Below are 23,346 nucleotides of genomic sequence, written 5' to 3'. Positions count from 1 at the left end.
CGGCGTATGCCAGTTCATCTACTACATTCCTTTAGTACTCTCTTGTCAAAAATGAATATTGTTTGCCTCCAAGATAAGTACCACCCCAGTTCATCTAGTATAGCTTGCACGATAGTAACGCTCATGGAGTATTTGTGCTTCAAGGTCAAATCCCAGCACTTTTAATGGGAGCAATGCAATCCATGGACAGTTTTAATATCACGTTGATTGGTGTATATATTCACGGGAATGTCTATTTCATTAACAGACTCATTTAGAGTCCAACAAAATGCATAGTAGGTCTGGAACGGCGACGCAAAGGAAGAGAGAGGGCCCGTAGGCCGAGGGTACTCGACCAGGGGAAGTTCTCCCTTGCAGCTGATAAGAGTATGTGCCCTTTTTGATAGTATGTAAAGTTTTGGTATCTTTCTTAAGAAAATATAATCAGAGATGTGTGCCATACCAATTTATCAAACAGAGTATTTCATATAGAATCATAAGAAGACGTACAAATTACATATTAATGATGATCGAATCACCAAATAACACATACAAGATGAAGATAACTAGCTTAAGTGAGATTAAGATGATGATCCACATCAATACTGCACGACGAACACAACCATACACGACTGACTCTAACTAGCAGCTAATTAAGTGTATTTAGCTATATAAGTATAGCGACACACACTTATATAAGATTAATGTTTTTAGGGAATTAAAATGCTGCTTTTATTCTAATTTTGTAAATTTCTCTTGTTCCTTTTAGTTGGAGTTGCAATAGTTATCTAACCCTTTAACTAGCTTAATAGCTAGGAGGATGTCATAAACTAGCTCCTCATAGAGTAGCGAATACTCTAGATTGAGGCACAACAGCAAGAACAACTCTTAACTAGTAGCTGTAGGAGACCAGCAACACAAGCTGAAGCTGATGCATTGACATTAAACTTTGCCATGCACTGCGCGTTACATGCATCAAGACACTGAGTGTCCGAAGTGCACCCGTTGAGTATATTAAGATTCAAGGACAAGTCAGTAGCGCATTGAACCCCCACTGCGGATGCCATCTCTGCACATTCATACACATATAAACAAAATATTAGTTCCTGTAATGCAACAATCTAGAGACCACCAACAGATAAACATATAAGAAAATTTTGCATGCATATGTATACTCACGCAAGTTTGCAGAAACAGCGATCAAGGCAAAGATAAGGAAAACCAATGTAGTCTTAGCAGCGGCCATTGCGATGAATGAATGAATTGAAGAGACTACTAAGGCTTATCTAATGCTAAATGTATGGTTGATTAATGGATAGCTTGAGGTGAAGATTAATAGCCAATAATACCATCTATTTATAGCACCGTTGCTTCATTAGGTTAAAGGAAAGAAAATAATTGTTTAGAGATGTGGATTCTGGGAAGTGTCGACATGCTAGGAAACTAAAAAATGGCGCACGCCGATTTCTACCAAAACTGGTTTCGATTTTAGATACTTCAGAAATTAAATCTTAGTACATTAATTGTTGATTAAGTTTACTTAGTCTTTAATTCCAACTTGCTTCTTCATGTTAAAACTTCTTCCAAGAAGGGCGAGATTCGTTGCAAGTATGCTGCTGAGATTGAACGAAGATACAAGTACAATATGTGCATGTGTTGGCGTATTTCTCCTGGCTAATTAAATCCCATAGGAAAATGAAATAATCTCCATTTAACTTACAAGTAAAATATGTGCATGCTTCGGAGTAGTAATATGTCTAGGGCAACTAAACTGCATTAAGTTTTTGTACGGACACCTGAGACAACTGTTTCGGTTACTGTTCTTTCAAAAAGTTAACTTGGAGATGAATACGTCCTCCACCCCTTCAAATTCCAAAGAAACACTTGGAAGTACTTGAACGGTGAATACACCTTTTTATTTCCCCCAAAGCATGTCCAAGTAGTAGTCATTTTCCTATCATTTGCCTACTTTGAAAATGGAGTGCCAAAGTATAGTTTGTGTGCCAAAGTATGTGAACCTTTCCTACTGTCTGTCGGTTAGCCGGTTAGGCTTGAATATGTGCTTAGGGTCATATAGAGTCCCCAAAAAACTGACCATTTCGGTTAGTGGCGTATGGCTAAGCTTAACTGCACAAATGGATAAGAATATCATCTGTTTAGGTCCTTTAATTATTAACGAATGCAATATTGCATGGATGCGAGCTTATGGAGAGTACTCATGCTTCAAGGTCAAACTCCCAGCTCTTTTCAGAATAGCTTAGCAAGGCTTAATTAAAGATCACATCTCCACTGATAGCTGAGAATTGATATAGTTCTCATGATATTTGAAGAATGATTTGAGAAGAAGGAGATGAAGAGAAAACAATTATTACTGTATTGAATGTGTAAGAAGAATACAAGATAATATCCTACAGAAGCTATTTAGACATATTTAACGTGTCTTAGACAAAGACAGTTTGATCTCTATAGTCAAAGTCCATTGACTTGACTTCTACAATACTGAATATTCCTAATAGCCCCCCTCAAACTGATAATTGAAAGCACTTATCAGTTTGAAAAACAAAAAAAAAAGTATAACAAACATCTACTTATTACAAGACCTCAACACAAGCAACTAAAGTGAATTGCAAGACACAGCAAGCTGACAGTTCTCAATTGAAATATCAGTAGAAGTAGAGGTTGAGTCTTCACATATTGTAGTTGCAGAAGAAGAAGAACCAAGTAGTTGCTGAAGTAGTGAAGAAAATACAGGAGCACATAAAACTTTTGTAAGCAAATCAACAAGATTCTGTTATGATGCTATATGCTGAACAGTGAGAAAATCATATGCAATAAGCTCCCTGACAGCATGATAATGTATCTTTATATGTTTTGTCCTGTAATGAGAAACTGGATTAGCTGAAAAGTATATAGCACTAGTGTTGTCACAATACAGAGTAATTGACAGCTTTAATGAAATATGTAGTTCACTAAACCATGAGGATAACCATTCCAGTTCAGCAGTAGTACCTGAAAGACAGTTATACTCTGCCTCAGTTGTTGATCTTGATACTGTTGGTTTCTTCTTACTAGACCAAGAAACCAAAGAAGAACCTAAAAATACAGCATAACGCCATGTTGATCTTACAGTCTCAGGACAGTTTCCCCAATCTGAGTCTGTATAAGTTGTTAATGTTTTAACATCTCCCTTTTTCAAAGTAATACCATAGCCAAGTGTACCTTCAAGATATCTTAGTATTCTTTTCACTAACTGCATATGTAAGTCAGTAGGAGCATGCATGAGGTGGCTTACATAATTAACCCCAAAACAAATATCAGGTCTTGTTAAACAAAGATACTGAAGCATTCCTATAAGAGTCCTATACTCTGTAACATCTGTCAAAATGGTACCATCTGTAACTGAAATTCTAGGGCCTTTAGCCACAGGAGTAGTGCATGGATTACATCTGTCATTTTAGCCTTGAATAACAACTCAACTATGTATTTCTTCTGTGTCATCTTAATAGCATATGATGTTCTTATAGCTTCTAGGCCTAAGAAATAGTGCAAATCACCTAACTACTTCATTGCAAAAGATGAACCCAAAAACTAAACCAATTTATCAAGAAGAACATTTGATGGACCAGTTAATATTATGTCATCAACATATAATAAGAGCACCATCATTTCTGATCCAGTAAAATAAACAAACATAGAGAAATCTGACACAGCTCTAACAAAGCCAAAAGAAATCAAAGCAGAACTAAATTTTTGAAACCAAGCTCTTGGTGCTTGTTTCAGTCCATACAAGCTTTTCTTCAAGTGACAAACTTTATGAGGAAGTTCTTTACTGACAAACCCAGGTGGCTGCTTCATGTACACATTTTTAGTTAAATCACCATGCAAAAATGCATTAGACACATCCAATTTCCTCATTAGCCAATCCTTATTAACAACAATACACAAAATAATTCTGACTGTTGTTGACTTAACTATAGGACTAAATGTTTCACCGTAGTCTATACCACCCTGCTGATTATAACCTTGTGCCACCAATCTAGATTTTAATTTATCAACGGTACCATCTGAATTCAATTTAACCCTGTATACCCATTTACAGCCTAAAATATTCATGTGTGGTTCTGGATCAACTAAATCACATGTACCATTTCTTTGCAGTGCCTCATTTTCATCTTTCGTAGAAACTTGCCAATCAGGTATTTCAATAGCAGTTTTAAAACTTGTTGGAGCAGAAAGAGTTTGAATTAAGGATGAAAAAGCAGTAGGAAGTGGATGAGTAATAGAATGATGTAAAACATGATCAGGAAAAGATGTGGGTTTTGAAATACCACTTTTGATCTTGTGACTATAGTAGAAGAAGGAAGAGACTCAAGACAAGATGAATAAGAATTATCAGATATGATTGGAAAATAAGAGGAAGAAGATGCAAGAGCAGGAGAAAACTAAAATTCATTTTCTGCAAAAACAACATGTCTTGAAATATAAGTTTTCTTATTATCAGGATTATAGTACTTGTACCCTTTGTGCAAAGTACTATATCCTATAAAGATGCACTTCACAGACTTAGGAGACAATTTGTCAGTTCTTGATTGACTTAAAAAAGGATAGCAAATACATCCAAAAACTCTTAAAAAGGAATAACCTGGACAGTCATTGTACAAAACTTGATAAGGAGATTGATTACTAAGAATTGGAGTAGGAGTTTTATTTATCAAATAAGTAGCTGCTAAAAAAGCATCATACTAGTATTTTTTAGGACAAGAAGCAGTAAAAAGCAAATTATTACCCATTTCAGTAATGTGTCTATACTTTCTCTCATCAAGACCATTCTGTTCTAGAGTTTTAGGACAAGAGATTCTTATTTGAATGCCAGATGTTTCCAAAAAGGTTTTAAAAAGACATTTAACTAATTCACTAGCACCATCAGTTTGAAAAGCTACTATTTTTGTTTTAAAAAGATTTTCAGTTAAGTGTTTGAAATGCTGAAAGCATTGTAAAGACTCATTTTTAAGCTGTATTGGATAAATCCAATGAAATCTGCTAAAATCATCAACAAAAAGAATATAATATCTATATCCTGCCAATGAGATGACAGGAGCAGGAACCCACTCATCACAATGAACTAAATCAAGTGGAGAAGAAGCATGTGATAAAGATAATTGAAATGGCAACCTCTTGCTTTTATCAAGTTTACAAGGATAACACAAGGAAGAAGAAGAATTAGAATTTTTAAGAACAATGTTTTTATGAGAATTAATACTTTGAATAATTTTTAAAGATGGATGACCAAGCCTACTATGCCAAGTATCTAAAGAAGCTACAAGAGATGAAAAAGCAAATTGCATTATAGTAGAGGTAATGGGATACAAATTATTTATCATCTTTCCTTGTGCTAACAGAACATGATCCTTCAAGCTTCTTATCTCATAACCATATGGATCAAAGGTGATATAGAAATCATTGTCGCTGGTAAATTTAGCTACTGATAATAAATTGTGTCTCATCTCAGGAACATGCAAAACATTGTCTAGCCTAAAACTAGTTTTTGAAGTATTAAGAACTGTACTACTAGTAAGAGAAATAGACAGTTTCTTACCATTGCCAATCTGAACATGCTCCTTGCCTTTGCAATCAGAAGTATTTTGAAGAAAATCCCTGTCTCCATTCATATGAATTGAAGCACCACTATCAGTAATCCATAAAGTATTAGAAGTATATGTCTCATCATTAAGTGCAGCAGTATTAACATGAAGGCCTGTAAAAGCTTGTTGAGTAGAACTTGAGTTATTAACAACACTACTTTGACCATTTACACCAGTATCAGAATGTTCATAGTGTGCTTGATTAGAAGTATGTGAAGCTCCAGTTGGTGTTGGATGATATCTAAAGAAGCATCTGGTAGCCAAGTGACCCTTTTTCTTACATATCTGACAGAACATTTTTGAGTAGTCAATATAAGGTCTTCCATGAGAATTAGTGCTTGAACCAGTAGATCCATTTGAACTAGAACCATGTTGATACTGACTAGATAGGCCTATAGTTTCCACCATTTCCATTACCATTTCTTCTATTATGACCATTTGAATTATTTCTTGCATACATAGCAGTATCATTCTGTGCATCATAGACAACAACATGATGATGTTGTCTTTCACTAAAAAATTGTTCATGGGACAAGAGTTTTGCTTTTAATTCACCAAAACAATATGGTGTTTCTCTGTTCTGTGAGGATATAACAAACACATCATATTTAGGACCCATACCATTCATGAAAAACATCATTAAGTCTGCATCATTAACCTTTTCTCCAATTGCAGCCAAAGAATCAATAATTGACTTTATCTTTTGAAGATAAACTACAATTGACTGATTACCCTTTATAATTCCATGTAATTGAGTTCTTAACATGTTTTTCCTAGCAAGATACTGAGTTCTAAAGTTAGTATTCAAGAAATACCATATCTCTTTTGAAGTGCTTTAAGACAAGTGGAAACAAACCTGTCTAACTTTCTCCAAGAAACCCATGCTGGATTAATAGTTTCAACTCCATCAACAATTAACTTCTGTGGTGGTTCAACTAACTTACCATTAACATATCCAAAAAGATCAGTGGAGATCAAAACTCCTTCAAATTGGTCACGCCATAATAAGTAATTTGATCCATCTAACTTCATTGACACAAAATTGGTGATGTTGGTAAAAGGTAATGAAAAAGAATTACCAGTTCCAGCGGAAGTCGACATAATTTCTTGAGTTGGAAAAATTTTCTTGATACAGATTTTGAATTACGGAGTTGTTGTTGTTGTTGTTGTTGTTGTTGAATTGGGTGTTACGATTTTTCTGTGTATTTGTATGATTTCCAAATCTTGTAGAGACCATAAAGTTTTGATTGAAACCCTAAAAATAATTTGGGAAAAACTTATTGAATGATTATTACCTAGAAGCTAAAAATTGTTTTAAAAATTGTTGAACTTAAGTATTATGAGGATCGATTACCACTCTCATACCATGAGAATTGATATAGTTCTCATGATATTTGAAGAATGATTTGAGAAGAAAGAGATAAAGAGAAAAAAATTATTGGTGTATTGAATGTTCAAGAAGAATACAAGATAATATCCTACAGAAGCTATTCAGACATATTTAATGTGTCTTAGACAAAGACAATTTGACCTCTATAGTCAAAGTCAATTGACTTGACTTTGACAATACTGAATATTCCCAAGTTGGTTTTTCCATTTCAAAATAATAGGTAAGGAAGATGAAGTAACCCAACTAACATCACTACTGGATATTTCCTCTCTTTCATTTTGCTCGATCAAACAAATGTTTTTTTTTGATCGATAAAGAAAGGATTGATTGATCAAAAAATAGATGGTATAAAAGGATTATACCACCCTAAACAAAGGTAAAAGAAGAGAAAAGAAAAGAAAAAATAGAACTATTGACAGGCCACAGTTCTAATGAATTTCAAAGTAAATTGTACACCAATTTTTCATAGCCTCAGAACAGTTGACTGAGTTGAAATCACTAATAGCAAGAGCCCAAGATAAGATGTAGTAGATTGCTTTGTTCACCACTGCCAATTCGTATGACTGATATCTGAGTAAGCTCTGTCATTTCTCTCCTTCCATAAACTCCGGAAAATGGCTGCAGGTATCAAGTCCCAAACTGCAGAACTAGCTTTAGAATACTGAATGAAAGACCAAGCATGGAGAACTGCAGGAGCATCCAAAGGAATAGAGAAGAACCAGCAGAAAATCTCTAGTAGGCAGCCTGTTGTGAGCAATAAGCCATAGAAAAAAAAAACAATTTTAAGAGGACATTTGAATTTCCAGATATTAGTGATTAAACACCAGAAATTACTGGACAAAGCAGCAAGGCGAAACTGATAGACTAACCAAATCTAGGAAATTCTACATATTTACAAAATCTGTTTTTTATTTTTATTCAATTGAAAATGTTGACCGTTCGCTTGAAAAGACCCTTTCTTTGCAAGCTTATGTGCCAAGAAAAAGTTAATTTTCCCGTATACATCAAAGAACTCTACATTCTGCATTTGCTGCAGAAGGAGTTCTATGTTGTAGTAAACATCCAAAGGATATTAGATTTGAATCCCTTTATAAATGAATTAGCTGGAGTTGTGAATAGACAACCGAATCATAAGTGGTTGTTGTCTGCCCATTCCAACCTAAGAACTACAACCATTAGTTCTGTAACCAAATTAGAAGTCATTAAAGGATATCAACCTCATATCCCTCCTTAATATCATCAACATCGATCCATGATGCAAGATTATGGCTACACACACACACCTTCAGGCACAAATATGCACATTGAAGTCGCATATATACTAAGTTAAGTTGTATATTTCTTCCCACATAATCAAAACTAGAATTCTCATTTGTCATCTGTTAAACGATATTGTCCTGATCTTTTGGGATAATATCTTCTTCTACATGGTGTGTATATCTTGTTTCCCTTTTTATCTTTATTTGTTGTATATAAGAACAAATGTATTGTATCTTGGATTATCACGTTGAATACAATCTTCTCATTAAGAATATACATGTCATGACAATCTTTGTCATGGCATTAGAGTCTGGCAAGATCTAATAACCCATCTTCCGCTGCACAACAACAACAACAACAAAAAAAAACAACAACAAGATCAATCCTATCAATCTGTCATGTATCCATTTCTGTTTCATCTGTGTTTAGATCATAAAACTCAAACCCTAATATCCAAAATCCTTTATGTTATCGTCCAATATGTCGCGTGAAGATTGTCAACTTATCACCGTAAAGTTTGATGGAACAAACTATAACCATTGGTCCTTCCTTAAGAGAAGTTTACTCAAAAGAAAAGCTTTGTGGAAATATATTGATGGTAAAGCCAAAAAGCCTAGTGTTGTCTTTACAACTGGTGTTGTCATTAGAGATAAAGAAATTGAGCCTAGCAGCAAAGACAAAGGAATTGAAGGAGAAAGCGCTGAACACTGGGAGATCAACAATCACAAGATACTGACATGGATAAGGAATACTGTAATCACCTCCATAAGTATGCAACTCACTGGTTTTGAAACTGCCAAAGAAGCATGGGAGTTTCTTTCAAGAAGGTATACCCAAATCAACTTTTCTTAACGTTACAAACTAGAACAAGATATCCGATCTATGAAGCAGCAGATGGATCAGTCAATCTCAGACTTCTATTCTGAGATGTCAATTATATGGAATCAACTAGCACTTATGGAACCCAATTGGACTATAGATATCGAGCTATGTTAGAAATACAGAGAAGAGTCATGACTGGTTCAACTCCTAATGGTATTAAGAGATGATTTTGAGACTGTAAGAGCTTTAATCCTTCACCGATCACCTCTCCCTACTGTAGAAGCTGCGTTGTCTGAGCTTATTACTGAAGAAACTCGAAAAAGGATCAAGCCTGAGATACCTGATGTGTTTGTCGTTCCTTCACGTGCAAGTTTTAATAATACTTTCAACTCTCAGAGAAACTATCGTGACATGTCACAGGTTCAGTGTTACAACTGCATGAAACCTAGTCACTTGGCTAAGAACTGCACTTTACCATCAACACAGAGTGTGTCACAAACATCAGTCTCTCAAGCTCCAACCTACCAAGGATCAAACTCACAAATTTAATGCAATTATTGTAAAGAACCTGGTCACACAGTAGGAAACTGTACATATCCATCTTCAAGAAACATGAGAGAAAGAAGAAGGCTAAATGACACTGCATACACACGTGTACCGTCCATTCTTACAGCACCTGCATTAGAAAGAAGCCATGAAATATCAACATCAAGTAATCTTGATGATATTCAACAGATGCTCAAACAAGCCCTTGCAATTGGAAACAATAAATCTACAACAACATCTACTTTCTCAGTTCCCACAGGTACTTTTTCAAATGGTTGGTTTCTTGACTAAGGTGCTTCTAATCATATGACATTCAATTCTAATGTATTTGAAAACAATCATCCTATTGTTACACCTAAAATCCAAACTGCAGATGAATCTGAAATAGCTGCTAGTCATATTGGTCAGGTTAACGTCTCAGACAAAATACGTATATCTGATGTGTTACTTGTTCCAAAGATCAAGATGAATCTTATATCAATTGGGAAACTGTGTAATCAGGGTTTTAACATTTATTTCTTCTCATTTGGTTGTGTAATACAGGATCCCAGGATAGAGGAGCTTGTTGGGATAGGCCGTAGAGTTGGTAGTCCATATCTTCTTGAAACTCTCATTCTTCCTCAACAATCAAAGAATGAACTTACCGCTGCAGTTGCAAACTCCTTTCCTTCTACTGTATCTCCATTTATGTCTTGGCACTCTAAGCTAGGCCATGTCTCTTTTTCACGTCTTACATATATGATCAATAAAGGATTATTAAGAACAACTCAAGTTGATAAAGAACCTTCTTGCATTTCCTGTAAGTTGGGTAAACAACCTGCACTTCCTTTTAATAATAGTGATACTCATTCAGTTTAACCCTTTGATCTTATCCATTCTGATGTGTGGGGAAAGTCTCCCATTCCCTCTAAGGGAGGGGATTTATATTATGTTATCTTCATTGATTATTTCTCACGTTTCACATGGCTATGCCTTTTCAGTTCTAGATCGTAATTCATGAAAATATACACAGATTTCTCTAGAATTTTCAAAACTCAATTTAGAAAATCCATTAAAAAATTTCGTGCTGATCAAGGAGGTGAATACTTATCAACTCCCTTCAAAGAATTTCTTAAAACAAAAGGTACTCTCCTTCAGTTATCTTGTACTGAAACTCCAGAGCAAAATGGTATAGCCGAAAGAAAACATCGTCACATCATAGAGACAGCTAGAACCCAACTTCTTTCAGCATCAGTTCCTTCTAACTTTTTTGGGTGAGTCAGTTTTTACTGCAGTTTACATAATAATCGCATTCCATCTATAGTCATAGGAGGAATATCACCTTATGAACGTCTCTATGATAAGAAACCTAATTATTCTGAGCTCCGTGTTTTTGGTTCAACATGTTTTTTTCTTCTCACAGAACGAGAACGAAACAAACTTAGCAAAAAGAATGGAATTTGTGTGTTTCCAGGTTATGGTATTGAAGAAAAAGGTTATCGTTGTTACGATCCAGAGAGTCGACGATTACGTATTTATCGTCATGTTACGTTATGGGAAAATATACCTTTTTGGTCTCTTCCTAGCAGCGAGTAATCTACTCTAGAACAGTTTACATATCTAGATCCTTTTGAGGATGTATCTCTACCTAGCTCTCATACTGCAACTATTCCATCCACCACCATAGAAGTCACTCCTCTTGAAAGTTTCGAACCTCCACATGACCACTCTATGGACAATCCTGACATTGCTTCTGCAGAAGGGGATCTTGTGCCTGAAAATGATGTTTTACCTCCACGTACTAGTCGACCGCCAGCCAGGTTTGTAGATTATCACTGTTCTTTATCATCCATTTTATCTACACATGAACTAAAATCATACAGGGAAGCATCTTTAAGTCCAGTCTGGAAAACATTTATGGGAGAAGAACTAACATCACACAAGGAAGCTGGTACATGGGATATGGTTGACTTACTACCAGGGAAAAAATTTATTGGAAGTAGATGGGTGTACAAGATCAAAACAAACTCAGAAGGAAAGATAGATCGTTACGAATCTCGCTTGGTTTCTCAAGGATATACCCAAGAATATGGTATAGACTATGAAGAAACATATGCTCTTGTTGCTCGTATGACTACTGTACATACTCTCCTTGCTGTTGCTGCTGCTCGTAATTGGAATCTTCATCAAATGGATGTCAAGAACGCCTTCTTGAATGTATAACTTCAAGAAGAAGTTTATATGAGAACACCACCAGGAATGACTCATTCTCCAAATCAAGTATGTAAGCTTTGTACGGACTCAAACAAGCACCACGTGCTTCTTTTGAGAAGTTTTCCAATGCTATCCTTCAGTGCGGATTCAATCAAAGTGCATATGACTCAACAATGTTTACTCGATCAACTGAGAAGGGTATGGTTATCCTCCTTTTGTATGTTGATGATATGGTTATCACATGTGACGATTTAGAAGGAATTACTGCTCTTAAACTTCATCTCAGTTCATGTTTTGAAATGAAAGACTTAGGTCTTTTAAGGTATTTTCTTGATTTAAAGGTAAATAAATCATCTGATGGTTATTTCATCTCACAAGTAAAGTATGCCTCCGACATTCTTCAACGTGCTGGGTTAACAGATAGTAACTACAGATACACCTCTTGAACTAATGTGAAGCTCAATCCCTTTGAAGGAAAAGTTTTATCCAATCCTACATTATATCGTCAACTTGTGGGAAATCTTAATTATCTGACTATCACAAGACCAGACATCAGCCATGCAGTTCATGTAGTTAGTCAGTTTATGTCAGCTCCAAGGTCCACACATTATGCTGCAGTACTTCGGATATTACGTTATATCAAAGGAACCATGTATCAAGGTATAACGTTGTCATCTACTTCTGATTTTTTTCTTCGTGCATATTCAGATTAAGATTGGGCTGGTGACACCACAGATAGACGCTCAATCACAGAATACAGTGTATTTCTAGGCAACTCTTTGATCTATTGGCGTAGTAAGAAAAAAAGTTTCTCGGTCCAGTGCTGAGGCCGAGTATCGAGCTCTTGCTCATACAACTTCTGAAATTGTTTTGTTAAGATGGCTTCATGAAGATATGGGAGTTCATTTATCAGAACCTACTCCATTGTGTTGCGACAATAAGGCTGCTATTCACATTGCTCATAATGACGTGTTTCATGAACGTACGAAGCATATAGAGATTGATTGTCACTTTTTAAGACATCACTTCAAGCATCAGACTATTGTCTTACCATTTGTTCGTTCGGAATTGCAACTCGCTGATCTATTCATCAAAACACTGAGGTTTTTGATTTCCAAACTCAACATGTGTGTTGCACCATCTTGAGTTTGAGGGAGGGTGCTAAACGATATTGTCCTGATCTTTTGGGATAATATCTTCTTCTACATGGCATGTATATATTTGTATATTTTGTTCCCTTTTTCATGTATATCTTGTTTCCCCTTTTATCTCTGTTTCTTGTATATAAGAACAGATGTATTGTATCTTGGATTATCACGTTGAATACAATCTTCTCATTCAGAATATACATGTCATGACAATCTTTGTCATCATCTAGGGTCAATTCTTTTTCCAACGGTATGCTTCCCAAGATAAGAATTCACCCAATACAGCTATTGAGCTTATTCCCTTTCACGACACAACTAGGGTACACTAGCTATTTCACATCGGTATCCCAACATCCTTCTTGCATATTGCTCAAATTAATCTGGACAAGTATACAAGGGCAGCTTTTCTTCCAAAAATTTGGGAAGAATGAAATCGAAGAACTTTTGAAGGCTTAGATCAACCCTAAATTATGTTACCGTTACATCAAAGCTGCCATAATAACAATGCAATCCACAAGCACTTTAAATATCACCTTGATTGGTGTATATATTCATGGGAAAGTCTATTGCATCAATAGACTCATTTAAAGTCCAAATGTATAGTGGCGTACCCTTTTTGATAGTATGTAATTTTGGTACATATGATTATTTCTTCTCAATCAAATATTTTAGATGTGTGCTATACTAAACAGAGTATGTCATAGAGAATCATAAGAAGACGTACAAATTACAGATAAGTTGTGATCGAATCAACAAATAACACATAAGATGAAGATAACTAGCTTAAGTGAGATTAAGATGAAAAATCATTACATGATCCATATCAATACAGCACGACGAACACAAAGACTCTAACTAGCAGCTGTGTATAATAGCTATTCAAATATAGCGCACACTTATACGAAATTAATTTTCTTTTAATATTAAACTGCTGCTTTTATTTTAAAATTCTAAGTTTCTTTCATTCCTTTTAGTGGGATTGCAATAGTTTTATAACCCCATAGTTAGCGTATAGCTAGGCCGAGGTCATAAACTAGCTACTCATTGAGTAGCCAATGCTCTAGATTGAAGCACAACAGCAAGAGCAGCTCTTAACCAGGAGCTGAAGGAGACCAGCAACACATGCTGAAGCTGATGCATTGACGTTAAACTTTGCAAGGCACTCCTTGTTACATGCATCAAGACATTGAGTGTCCGAAGTGCACCCGTTCAGTATATTCAGATTCAAGGACAAGTCAGTAGCGCATTGAATCCCGGCTGCTGATACCATCTCTGCATATTCATACAAATAAAATGAAAAAAAAATTAGTTCTCGAAACGCAGCAATTAATCCAGAATCGACCAGCAACAAAAACATACTATAAGAAAATATAGCATGTATACATATATACTTACGCAGGTTGGCAGAAATAGCGAACAAAGCAAAGATAAAGAAAACCAATGTAATCTTAGCAGCGGCCATTGTTATGAATGAATAAATTGAAGACTACTAAGGCTTTTCTAATGCTAAATGTATGTTGATTAATGGATAGCTTGAGGTGAAGATTAATAGCCAATACTACCATCTATTTATAGCACCGTTGCTTCATTAGGTTAAAGGAAAAAATAGTTGTTTATGTTTAGATATGTGGATTCTAGGAAGCGTCCACATGCTCGGAAAATCATCTACCAAAACTGGTTTAGATTTAGATACTTCAAAAATTAAATCTTAATTAGTACATTAACAATTGATAAAGTTTAATTATTATCTAAATCGTACTTGCTTCTTCATGTTGAACCTTTGATTAATTTCTCCCAGAAATGGCGAGATTCGTTGCAAGAATGCTGCTGAGATTGAAAGAAGATACAAGTACAATATATGTATATGGTACATACGCATATACTATCTTCGAATTCCCATCCGAAAATGAACCCCAGTTAACTTATAGTGTGATATGTCTGGGGCTGATAAACTGCATTAAGATTTTGTAGTGGACACCGGAGACAGCTGCTTCGGTTACTGTTATTTCAAAAAGTTAACTGAATACGTCGTCCTTCGCCCTTTCAAATCCCAAGAAACACTTGGAAGCACTTGAATGGTGGATATGCCTTTTATTTTCCCCAAAGCATATCCAGATATCCTAATACTAGTCATTTGCCTATCATTTGCATACTTTCAAAATAAAGTGCCAAAATATAGTTTGTATGCATTACGTTACGCAAACTTGTCCTACTGTCGGTTAGGCTTAACTCTGATGGTTATGGTCAGTTAAGGGTGTCCAAGAAACTGACGATTTTAGATTGAAAATATACAAATAAAATCCACCTATGTTTATTTTTGTAGATACCAAAGATACGATTCTCCACGTGGACGTAGGAGAAGACGCGAGTCATTCAAGGGAATCCTGCCGAAAGATCTTGCACTATTTCCTGAAAATCCTAATCAGTGACTTGTCAAATCAAGTCAGGGTCGTCATTATTGACTGACTGACGAAATGAAAAACCATGCACGAGATAGCATATTAAGGCGAAGTAACTCACTCGAAGGATCTAAGTTGCGAAGGATCAATTGGAGCACCCGACAAGATACCAATCACGAAGACAATTGGCGAAATAAGGTTACTTGGCTGAAAAGATAATTGGCGAAGTCAGTAAATTATGGAGCAAGAAAAGAGACAGCTGTCCCGACAAACACCCAAAGTTGTCAGCGAAAGAAAGGGGAAAACTTTATGGAAAATGATCTAGGCGAAGTATAAAGCACCTCTACGAGATCCAGACGAAGTAGAATGAGTTGTACGCCGTTAGGGTCGACTAGTCATAAATAGGGGTCCTTGGGAAATGTATGAGAGGTCGGATTCTTGGGAGAGGGGAGAGCTTTGCTTAGAGGGAGAAATTAGGGTTTCCTTGTATTCAAGAACTTGTATTTTTCACTACTTGGAGTGGTTAATCAATAAAGAATTTCTGATCCAAAACTCTTACCATGTCTTAGATCTGTTTCGTTTCTTATTTGGGTTTGCTACTGGATTTTCAGTAGTTACATTTTGGCGTCCAGAAACAGAGACTTAGATTGGGGATTTATCCTCATCTAAGAGTTGAGAAAAGATGAAGTCGTTTCAAAGTCGTGATAGCTTAAGATCTAGGCGAGTTGTTGTACACAGTGGAGTTTCATAGATTTTGCAGTTTGCTCACGTCCAGGATTTGAGATCTGAAAGAGAATATCGGTGAAACAGCAGGCGGATAATTGGTTGGTAAATACTAAAGAAGGGTCGAATGATGGCAGGAAGAGCAGGGCGAGCGAAACCTCTAACGGTGGTAAGAAGGAGAAAGCAGTTGGAAGTACAGAGAGATGAAATGAAAGAGAAGCCATCAGTTGCAGATGGGGAAAGTACCGCAAGCCGGCGAAAAGGTAAGACGAGTGAAGATGCTGAACTCATGAAGGAACCTCTCCAAATCATGAAAGCTGGGGCTATCACGAAAAAGGGAGCGACCCGAGAAGAAATGGGAAAGGATGTTGTTGATGAGAGCATGACGCCAGAAGAACCGATTGAGGCAACCCGTCGGGAGGAAAGACGAGTAAGATACGAACCTGAGAAGCAGGCTGGAAGGTCAAAGAAAGAAGAAAGAACACAGAGGAGGCTGCAAGAAGGCTGTGATCGGGAGAGAGAACTGAGGAGATTACTATTAGAGGCGAGATATGAAAATCAAATGTTAAGATACGAATATGGAAGGTGGCGTGAGGATGAAAGCATAGACGAAGTAAGGGGAAGGATTTTAGATCGGGAAATCTTACATGAATTGCGGAGTATTAGGATGCAGATGGGGAACTCACAAAGGACGGAGGAGGACATGCCACCCGATCCGGCTCGTACAGAATCGGACTCGACGCCGGACAAGGAATTGAAATGGGAGGATCAAGATACAAAGAAAAAGGGGTCGTAACAAAGAAATCAAAAGCCCCGAGGAGATAAGGTGAGATATTATCAGGTGAAGAACATGAAGGCAATAAAGCAAGGATCGAACATGTTAGTGTGGACTAAGTTGAAACTTCCGAGACTCAATACAACTGTAGAAAGGGTATGGGAGGAAGTCATTTTGACTGAAGAAATCCCGGCCCCACCAAACCTGGGAAGGGAGCCACAACCTGGAAAAAGGAGCCATGAGTTTTGTCGATATCATCGGTTTCATGGACATCATACGAACGATTGCAGGAATGTCCGGAGGACCATACTTCGAATCATTGAACAAGGGAAGCTCGCACACTACGTGGAGGATCATGAGCTGCCGTCGCCACCTCAACATGATTACCTCAGGATCCAGACAAAGAGGCACCAGATTGAAATAAACAAACGGATGTGGAAGTCCGGCTGTAACTTCATAGCACACTCGAAGGGAGACATCCAAAATTTCCATGACAACGTGCTCTCGAAAGTGTATAAAAGGGATTACGAAGGGAATGAGATATTCCCAGTGATGAAAAGGGAATCTCTAAAGGAATGGAAAGAAAGAGAAATATCATTCTCGGCGCAGGATCCACCAGGGGAAGGAATCTCGCACACGGATTCCTTGGTCATCACCTTGACCATTAGCGAAAACTCACGAGAAAAAGAGGGTCGAAGCGATAAGGGAAATATCTGGGCTATGGAAAGGGTCTTAGTGGACATGGGAAGCTTGGTGGACGTCATTTTCTATCGTGCATTTAAAGCTTTGGGATATGAGGATTCTGACATGATGCCTTCGGCGTACAACCTATACGTATTCAACGGGGTAGCAACAAAACCAAAGGGTGAAATATGCGTGAAGATCTTCGCGGGAGAGCTAGAGATGGAAGTTACTGTCTGTGTGGTGGACGTGGAGTCGCCGTATAATGCCCTCATGGGAAGGCCATGGATTCGACGAATAAAAGGTGTTGCATCGACTTATCACCAAGCGATACGATTCCCAATACCAAGTGGGATTGGCGAGATAAAAGGAAATTTGGGAGACGCGAAGGACTGCGGCGAGAAGGATATTGAAAATTACGAGGAAAGACTAAAAAGGAGGAAGGAAAGAAGGAAGAGCGTACTGGAGTCAAAGAAGGAAAAATAACTGATGGTATACATGGCAAAGTCGAAAGAAGGGTGGGCCATACCCAGCTAGATGCCATAAAAGGAAGGAGAACCGGATAAACAAGTGAAAGAACCGACCCCAATGAGTGAACCAATCATGAACTTCGCAGCTGTAGAACCCACGAAGGATATAAATTTAGGGGCTAATGACGAACCTAAAAATGTAAAGATTGGGACGAGAATGGAGGAAGAAGAAGAAGCAAGGCTGATTGAGATGCTAAAAGAATACTGCGACGTATTTGCTTGGAGCATGGATGAGATGCCAGGAATTGATCCACGAGTGGCATGTCACATATTGGAGTTAGACTCGACGATTAAGCCAGTAAGACAACGAATAAGGAACATAGCAACAACTTATCACGAGCAAATCGACAAAGAACTTTAGAAGATGATGGACTCGGGAATTATAAGGCCAGCGAAGTATCCAGATTGGATCGCTAATATGGTGATAGTTCCTAAGAAAAAAAGCGCCTAAGGTGCCAAAAGAAAGCTCAAATCAGTTGTTTTCTAAATCTCGGGCGCTGGGCTTGGCGCCTCGCCACGCCCAACGCCTTTTACAACATAGATCTGAGTCGTTTTAAGTTTGTAATTTATACCATGATTTTATTATGAGTTTAACCTTCTCCAAACTACCCACAGAAGATAACACAACTGAAGTACTAATGATTATGACTATGATCTATATATTTCTGACTATATATAGATCATACCTCTAATACAACAAGCTCCTACCTCGGGTTATGACCATGATCTATATATTTCTGACAGAGATATGTAATCTCATTTTATGACATGCAATGATATTTGATGAAAAATACATGCAAGGAAAATTGTGTACAATTATAATCCCGACAATGTGTATTGTTCCTTTTTTTTTCTTTGGGAAAATTAGACTCAGGCCCCACCCATGGGTAACCCGTAATATGAGGCCCTTAATTAAAAGAAGTTTAAATCTAGGCTCCGAAATATTAAAAGACCTTGATACCCTTATGCATATTGTCAAACCCATAATTAAATAAAATTTAAATCTAGGCCCAAAATTATGAAATCTAGGCCAGAAATTACTAAAGTACAGTGCGAATGTGTAAACAGAAGTTACACATGCATATGGCATGTGTATCCAAAAGTTACACATCCTTATGACATGTGTAATGCAAAGTTAAACTTGTATATATATATGCAAAAAATACACATCAAAAAGAAAACATAAAAAAAATACATGTATTACTTTAATATTCATTTACAACAATTTTTTAGCATGTGTAACTAGAATTTACGCACACATATGTCTAGTGTAATCGAGAGTTACATATGCGTCTATCTAGTGTAATTGAGAGTTACACATGCATCTGACTTGTGTATTCAGCGTCAACTCCAGTTCCAGCGAGACCAATACCACAAATAAGCAACCATGATTGCAGTTCCTGTCTCCGTAGAACACAATAATAGTTTCAGTGTATATAGAACATATAATAGTTTCTCAGATTCTATAGAACCTTATATAATATTTCATGAAAAATGAATCAAATTTCTGTTAATAAAATTACCCCAAATAAGAATAACACTTTTAGCATGTGCATTTAGCATCTGTAACAAAGAGTCATGCATATGGCTAGTGTAACTGGAAGTTACACATGCATATAGCATGTGTAACTAGGAATTACACATACATATGACTTATGTATCAGCAAATACTGAGCCTAATTGTGTACCTCTAGCAAAAAAAATCATCAAAGCATCAAAACTAACAAGGTTAGCAATACGAACTTGCATACATCAAAACTTCAGAAACTAGTAGTTACACATCTAACTACCTAGTAATTCAATTAGAACGTATATCTATAAGTTACACATCTAATTAGAATGTGTAACTAGTAGCTACACATCCAATAATTTTGAGCGACATGAACATATATGTCATGTGCAATCCAGCTGAACATTTGGCGCCTAAAAAAACCACCACAGTAAATATCTCTAAGCACTGAAATGATACTAGTTATGCTACTTTCAATATTCATGCTAAGCATTTTTTCTATTGTTTTCCCAGTGAATTTTTGAGCTCCGTTGGGACTTAACACAGGAAAAAGTGACAACACAAGACTATTATAATTAGGAGTGTAACTGAGTTACACATGTATTTGACTTGTGTAAATAAGAGTTACACATGTATATAGCATGTGTAACTAGGAGTTACACTTCCGCATGACTTGTGTAATCGGAAGTTACACATGTATATAACTTGTGTACTTGGAAGTTACACATGCATATTGCTTCCGTACTAAGAAGGTAAGTAGATGTTGCATGGAAGATCTTACGGAAGATGTGAATACTATCCCAAATAAGTGTAAATGCTACCGTCTTAAACATACTCACAAGTATTATGATGCAATACCTTGCCTGCAAGCTTTTCCCTAACTTCTCTAAACCTTTCTCTGTCTACTGCGAGTGATAGTGCCTGCACAACAAAACATTAATTCAAGTGCCTGCAAATGCAATCTAAAAAATGTTGCAAATTCTAAATTCTCCGTTATCTAGGCACCTCTCTGATCAGGTCTGAGCCTTGAGTCTATCGGTGGAAACTTTTCCTATACAACTGGAGTAAGTTGTACATCAAAAACCACCAGTACAAATAGCTAAATTAAATGGAGATAACACAACAAACATATCGCCAGTTTTTTGGATATCAAACCTTTAATCTAGGATGAGTTCATTGAGTGTAACAACTAAGCCGTCAAGTCATAATGCACGCCGCCATCCCATTTACCAAAAACTGTTGCTACTATTTGATAGCCAGATCTTGAACCACGCCTTGTACCTGAAAGATATCAGTATATATGCATCATTTAAAAATTATCATCTTGAACCACGCCTTGTACTAAAAATAGTCAGATAACTTACAAAAGAATCAGTAGCCAGCCTTCTGCAATTAGCTACCAGACCACCTGAGCACCACCAGAACCACCAACTCCATTTCTGTATATATAAGGAGTACATGAAAACCATTGGCATATCCCTATAACTCACACAAAGATAGCCATTCACATCCAATGCTAGCCTGCATTTAAATCTCAGCCACCATCACATTTCCACTGTGTTCTTCTGCGAATTCCGTCAACATCACACCTCTTTGTTTCAGCTCCAAAAATTTAGTTCAAAAATCGACATGCAATTTCAGTTCCAAAACCATATAATTAGCATATGTAACTAGTTCAGGCATATATGCAACTAATAAACTGAATTACGTATCATTTAGGGTTTACTCAAACTTTTACACTTATAATTAGCATATGTAACTAGCAGTTACACATTCAATTAGCATGTGTAACTCGCAGTTACACAACCAATTGGCATGTGCAACTAGTAGCTACATATGAAATTGGCTGTTCAACGGTTGCTGGCTTAAAGTGAGAAACCTACCAGAATCAGCCTCCAAAGGTTGCTCGCTTAACAACCTCTCGTGATTAGCTGTTCCATTGTCATTTACAGAAGAATCATAAACTCCATCTTGCAAGTTTTCTTGCGTAATATCTGTGATTTTACCAGCATGTGTAACTAGCAGTTACACATCCATATAGCTTGTGTAACTAGTGGTTACAGATCCTTATAGCTTGTGTAACTACTAGTTACACATCCATATAACTACCGAAAAACCTAGTACAACATACTTAGCATCCAACATTACAAGTGAATAGGGCTTCTTTATGACAGCCTTTTGCTTCATATAATAAACCTGGAATGGATGTACTACCTTTATAAGGGATATGTAGACAATCGAGAATAGAAGGACATGTACACGAAAATAAATACAACATAACATAAACGTACCTGTTGTGTGCCACCTAGAAGCAGAATAAGGCGCAACGGCCTAAGATTTAGAGAGACAGACCTCAGCATCCCGCCGCTGTGACAAGCTAATGTACACCTTCGCCAAATCATGCCAGATCACTACTTCCAAGTTTCTACCATGGCTACCACTACCAAGTACGCGGTTAGAATCAACTACGTAAGCTTACGTAATGTATTTTTCATTAAAATACTTAAGTAAATTGCATGAACCATTGAAATCAAAACAAATTTACAAAAACTAAAAATTATATAATAACGATAGATGAGTATATGACTACCACTACCTTGTCTTATGAACTTTATAAGTTTTCTGAAGCCCTAGACTTTTATTCTGAACTTGAAGGAGAGAAAGAAGATGAGTATATGTCTCAACAACATTTTTAACTTGACCCTGATCTATTTGAAGCTTAGCTTTGATGCGTAATAACCTTCCTTGAGACCATTTTCCTGTTTGATCAAGAGCAGCATTAATGATGGTTTCAGCATCGAGATACCGTTTTTGAGCTGATAAAATCCGAGTCAACAAAATCCATCCTCTAACATTGGACCCATCCTCCAATTTCAGCAACTAAGTCGCATAATGTAAAACAACATCCAACTTTCTCTGCTCGGCATTTTCTAGACTAAGATGGTAGATAATGTCAGGGTCTATAACTTTCATGGTTCTCTCAACATTTTGTAATGCTTCCAGCGATTCAGACTGTTTTCTAACCCTATAGGAGTCAGTCATCGCAGATCATGCTTCAGCTGACAATGAAACACCTAGAAAGTTATGTGCAGAACTAGCCATCTGATCACATCTTCGTGATAGCATCTACAACCCATGATATCTAACCAAGTTCCTAGATACAAACTGTGAAACATATCCATACAACATCTACAGATGTTTTAACAATCGGATTTCGTCTTATCATCTACATATACAAGTCAATAACTGAATCCATTGTAATCATGAGAGTTCATCGTTTTTAGCTGATTGAATTCAACTAGTATTACCAAAAAATTGAACCTAAAAAAACAACATCAACAGTAATAACAACAATCTAAACGTACCTAGATTCAAAATTCATTGATTCCAGAAAAATTATATTGTTCTGCTCTGATCTGAATAGAACAACCAAAACAAAAATCAAAACCTAATAAAACTAAATAAGAAAATAGAACTAATAAATGAGTCAATCATATTGAATCAAAACGAATACCTGAAGTAGCTTCAAAACAACAAATTGGAATAAATTGATTGATTCAAATTGGAGTCACCACAATATCACCAACTGAAACCTGAATCATTCAAATTGGAGTTATTATACAAGATGACAAGTACTACCTAGGTTTAATCATGAATAAGTTGTTTCCAAGTATTAACAACCTTCAGCTGTTGCTACAAATCGAATTTCAGATAAGATTGAGAAGAACCAAAATTAGGGAAAAAATTA

At 36.5% G+C, this 23,346-nt stretch overlaps 1 protein-coding gene and 1 long non-coding RNA gene across 2 annotated transcripts; one reads left to right on the top strand and one right to left on the bottom strand.

Moving 5' to 3' along the window:
* Positions 1-470: 470 nt before the first annotated feature.
* On the bottom strand, positions 471-1,417 carry LOC113329457. Its single transcript, XR_003349893.1, has 2 exons — positions 1,159-1,417; positions 471-1,048 (listed from the first exon to the last, which is right to left on the bottom strand). It is a non-coding gene; the product is annotated as an uncharacterized LOC113329457 (long non-coding RNA).
* A 15,535-nt stretch (positions 1,418-16,952) lies between these two features.
* Positions 16,953-18,044, top strand: LOC113319222. Its single transcript, XM_026567515.1, has one exon. The coding sequence runs from the start codon at positions 16,953-16,955 to the stop codon at positions 18,042-18,044; it is 1,092 nt and encodes a 363-aa protein (XP_026423300.1).
* Positions 18,045-23,346: the final 5,302 nt, after the last annotated feature.

Source organism: Papaver somniferum, chromosome 1 (genome assembly GCF_003573695.1).
Source record: "Papaver somniferum cultivar HN1 chromosome 1, ASM357369v1, whole genome shotgun sequence".
In the NCBI taxonomy this organism is placed as follows: domain Eukaryota; kingdom Viridiplantae; phylum Streptophyta; class Magnoliopsida; order Ranunculales; family Papaveraceae; genus Papaver; species Papaver somniferum.
This window is presented reverse-complemented; position numbering and strand designations above follow the sequence as displayed.

What these genes read in the sequence shown, in the direction of transcription:
- LOC113319222 (XM_026567515.1), top strand. Translation starts at nt 16,953, where the DNA reads ATGAAGGCAATAAAGCAAGGATCGAACATGTTAGTGTGGACTAAGTTG.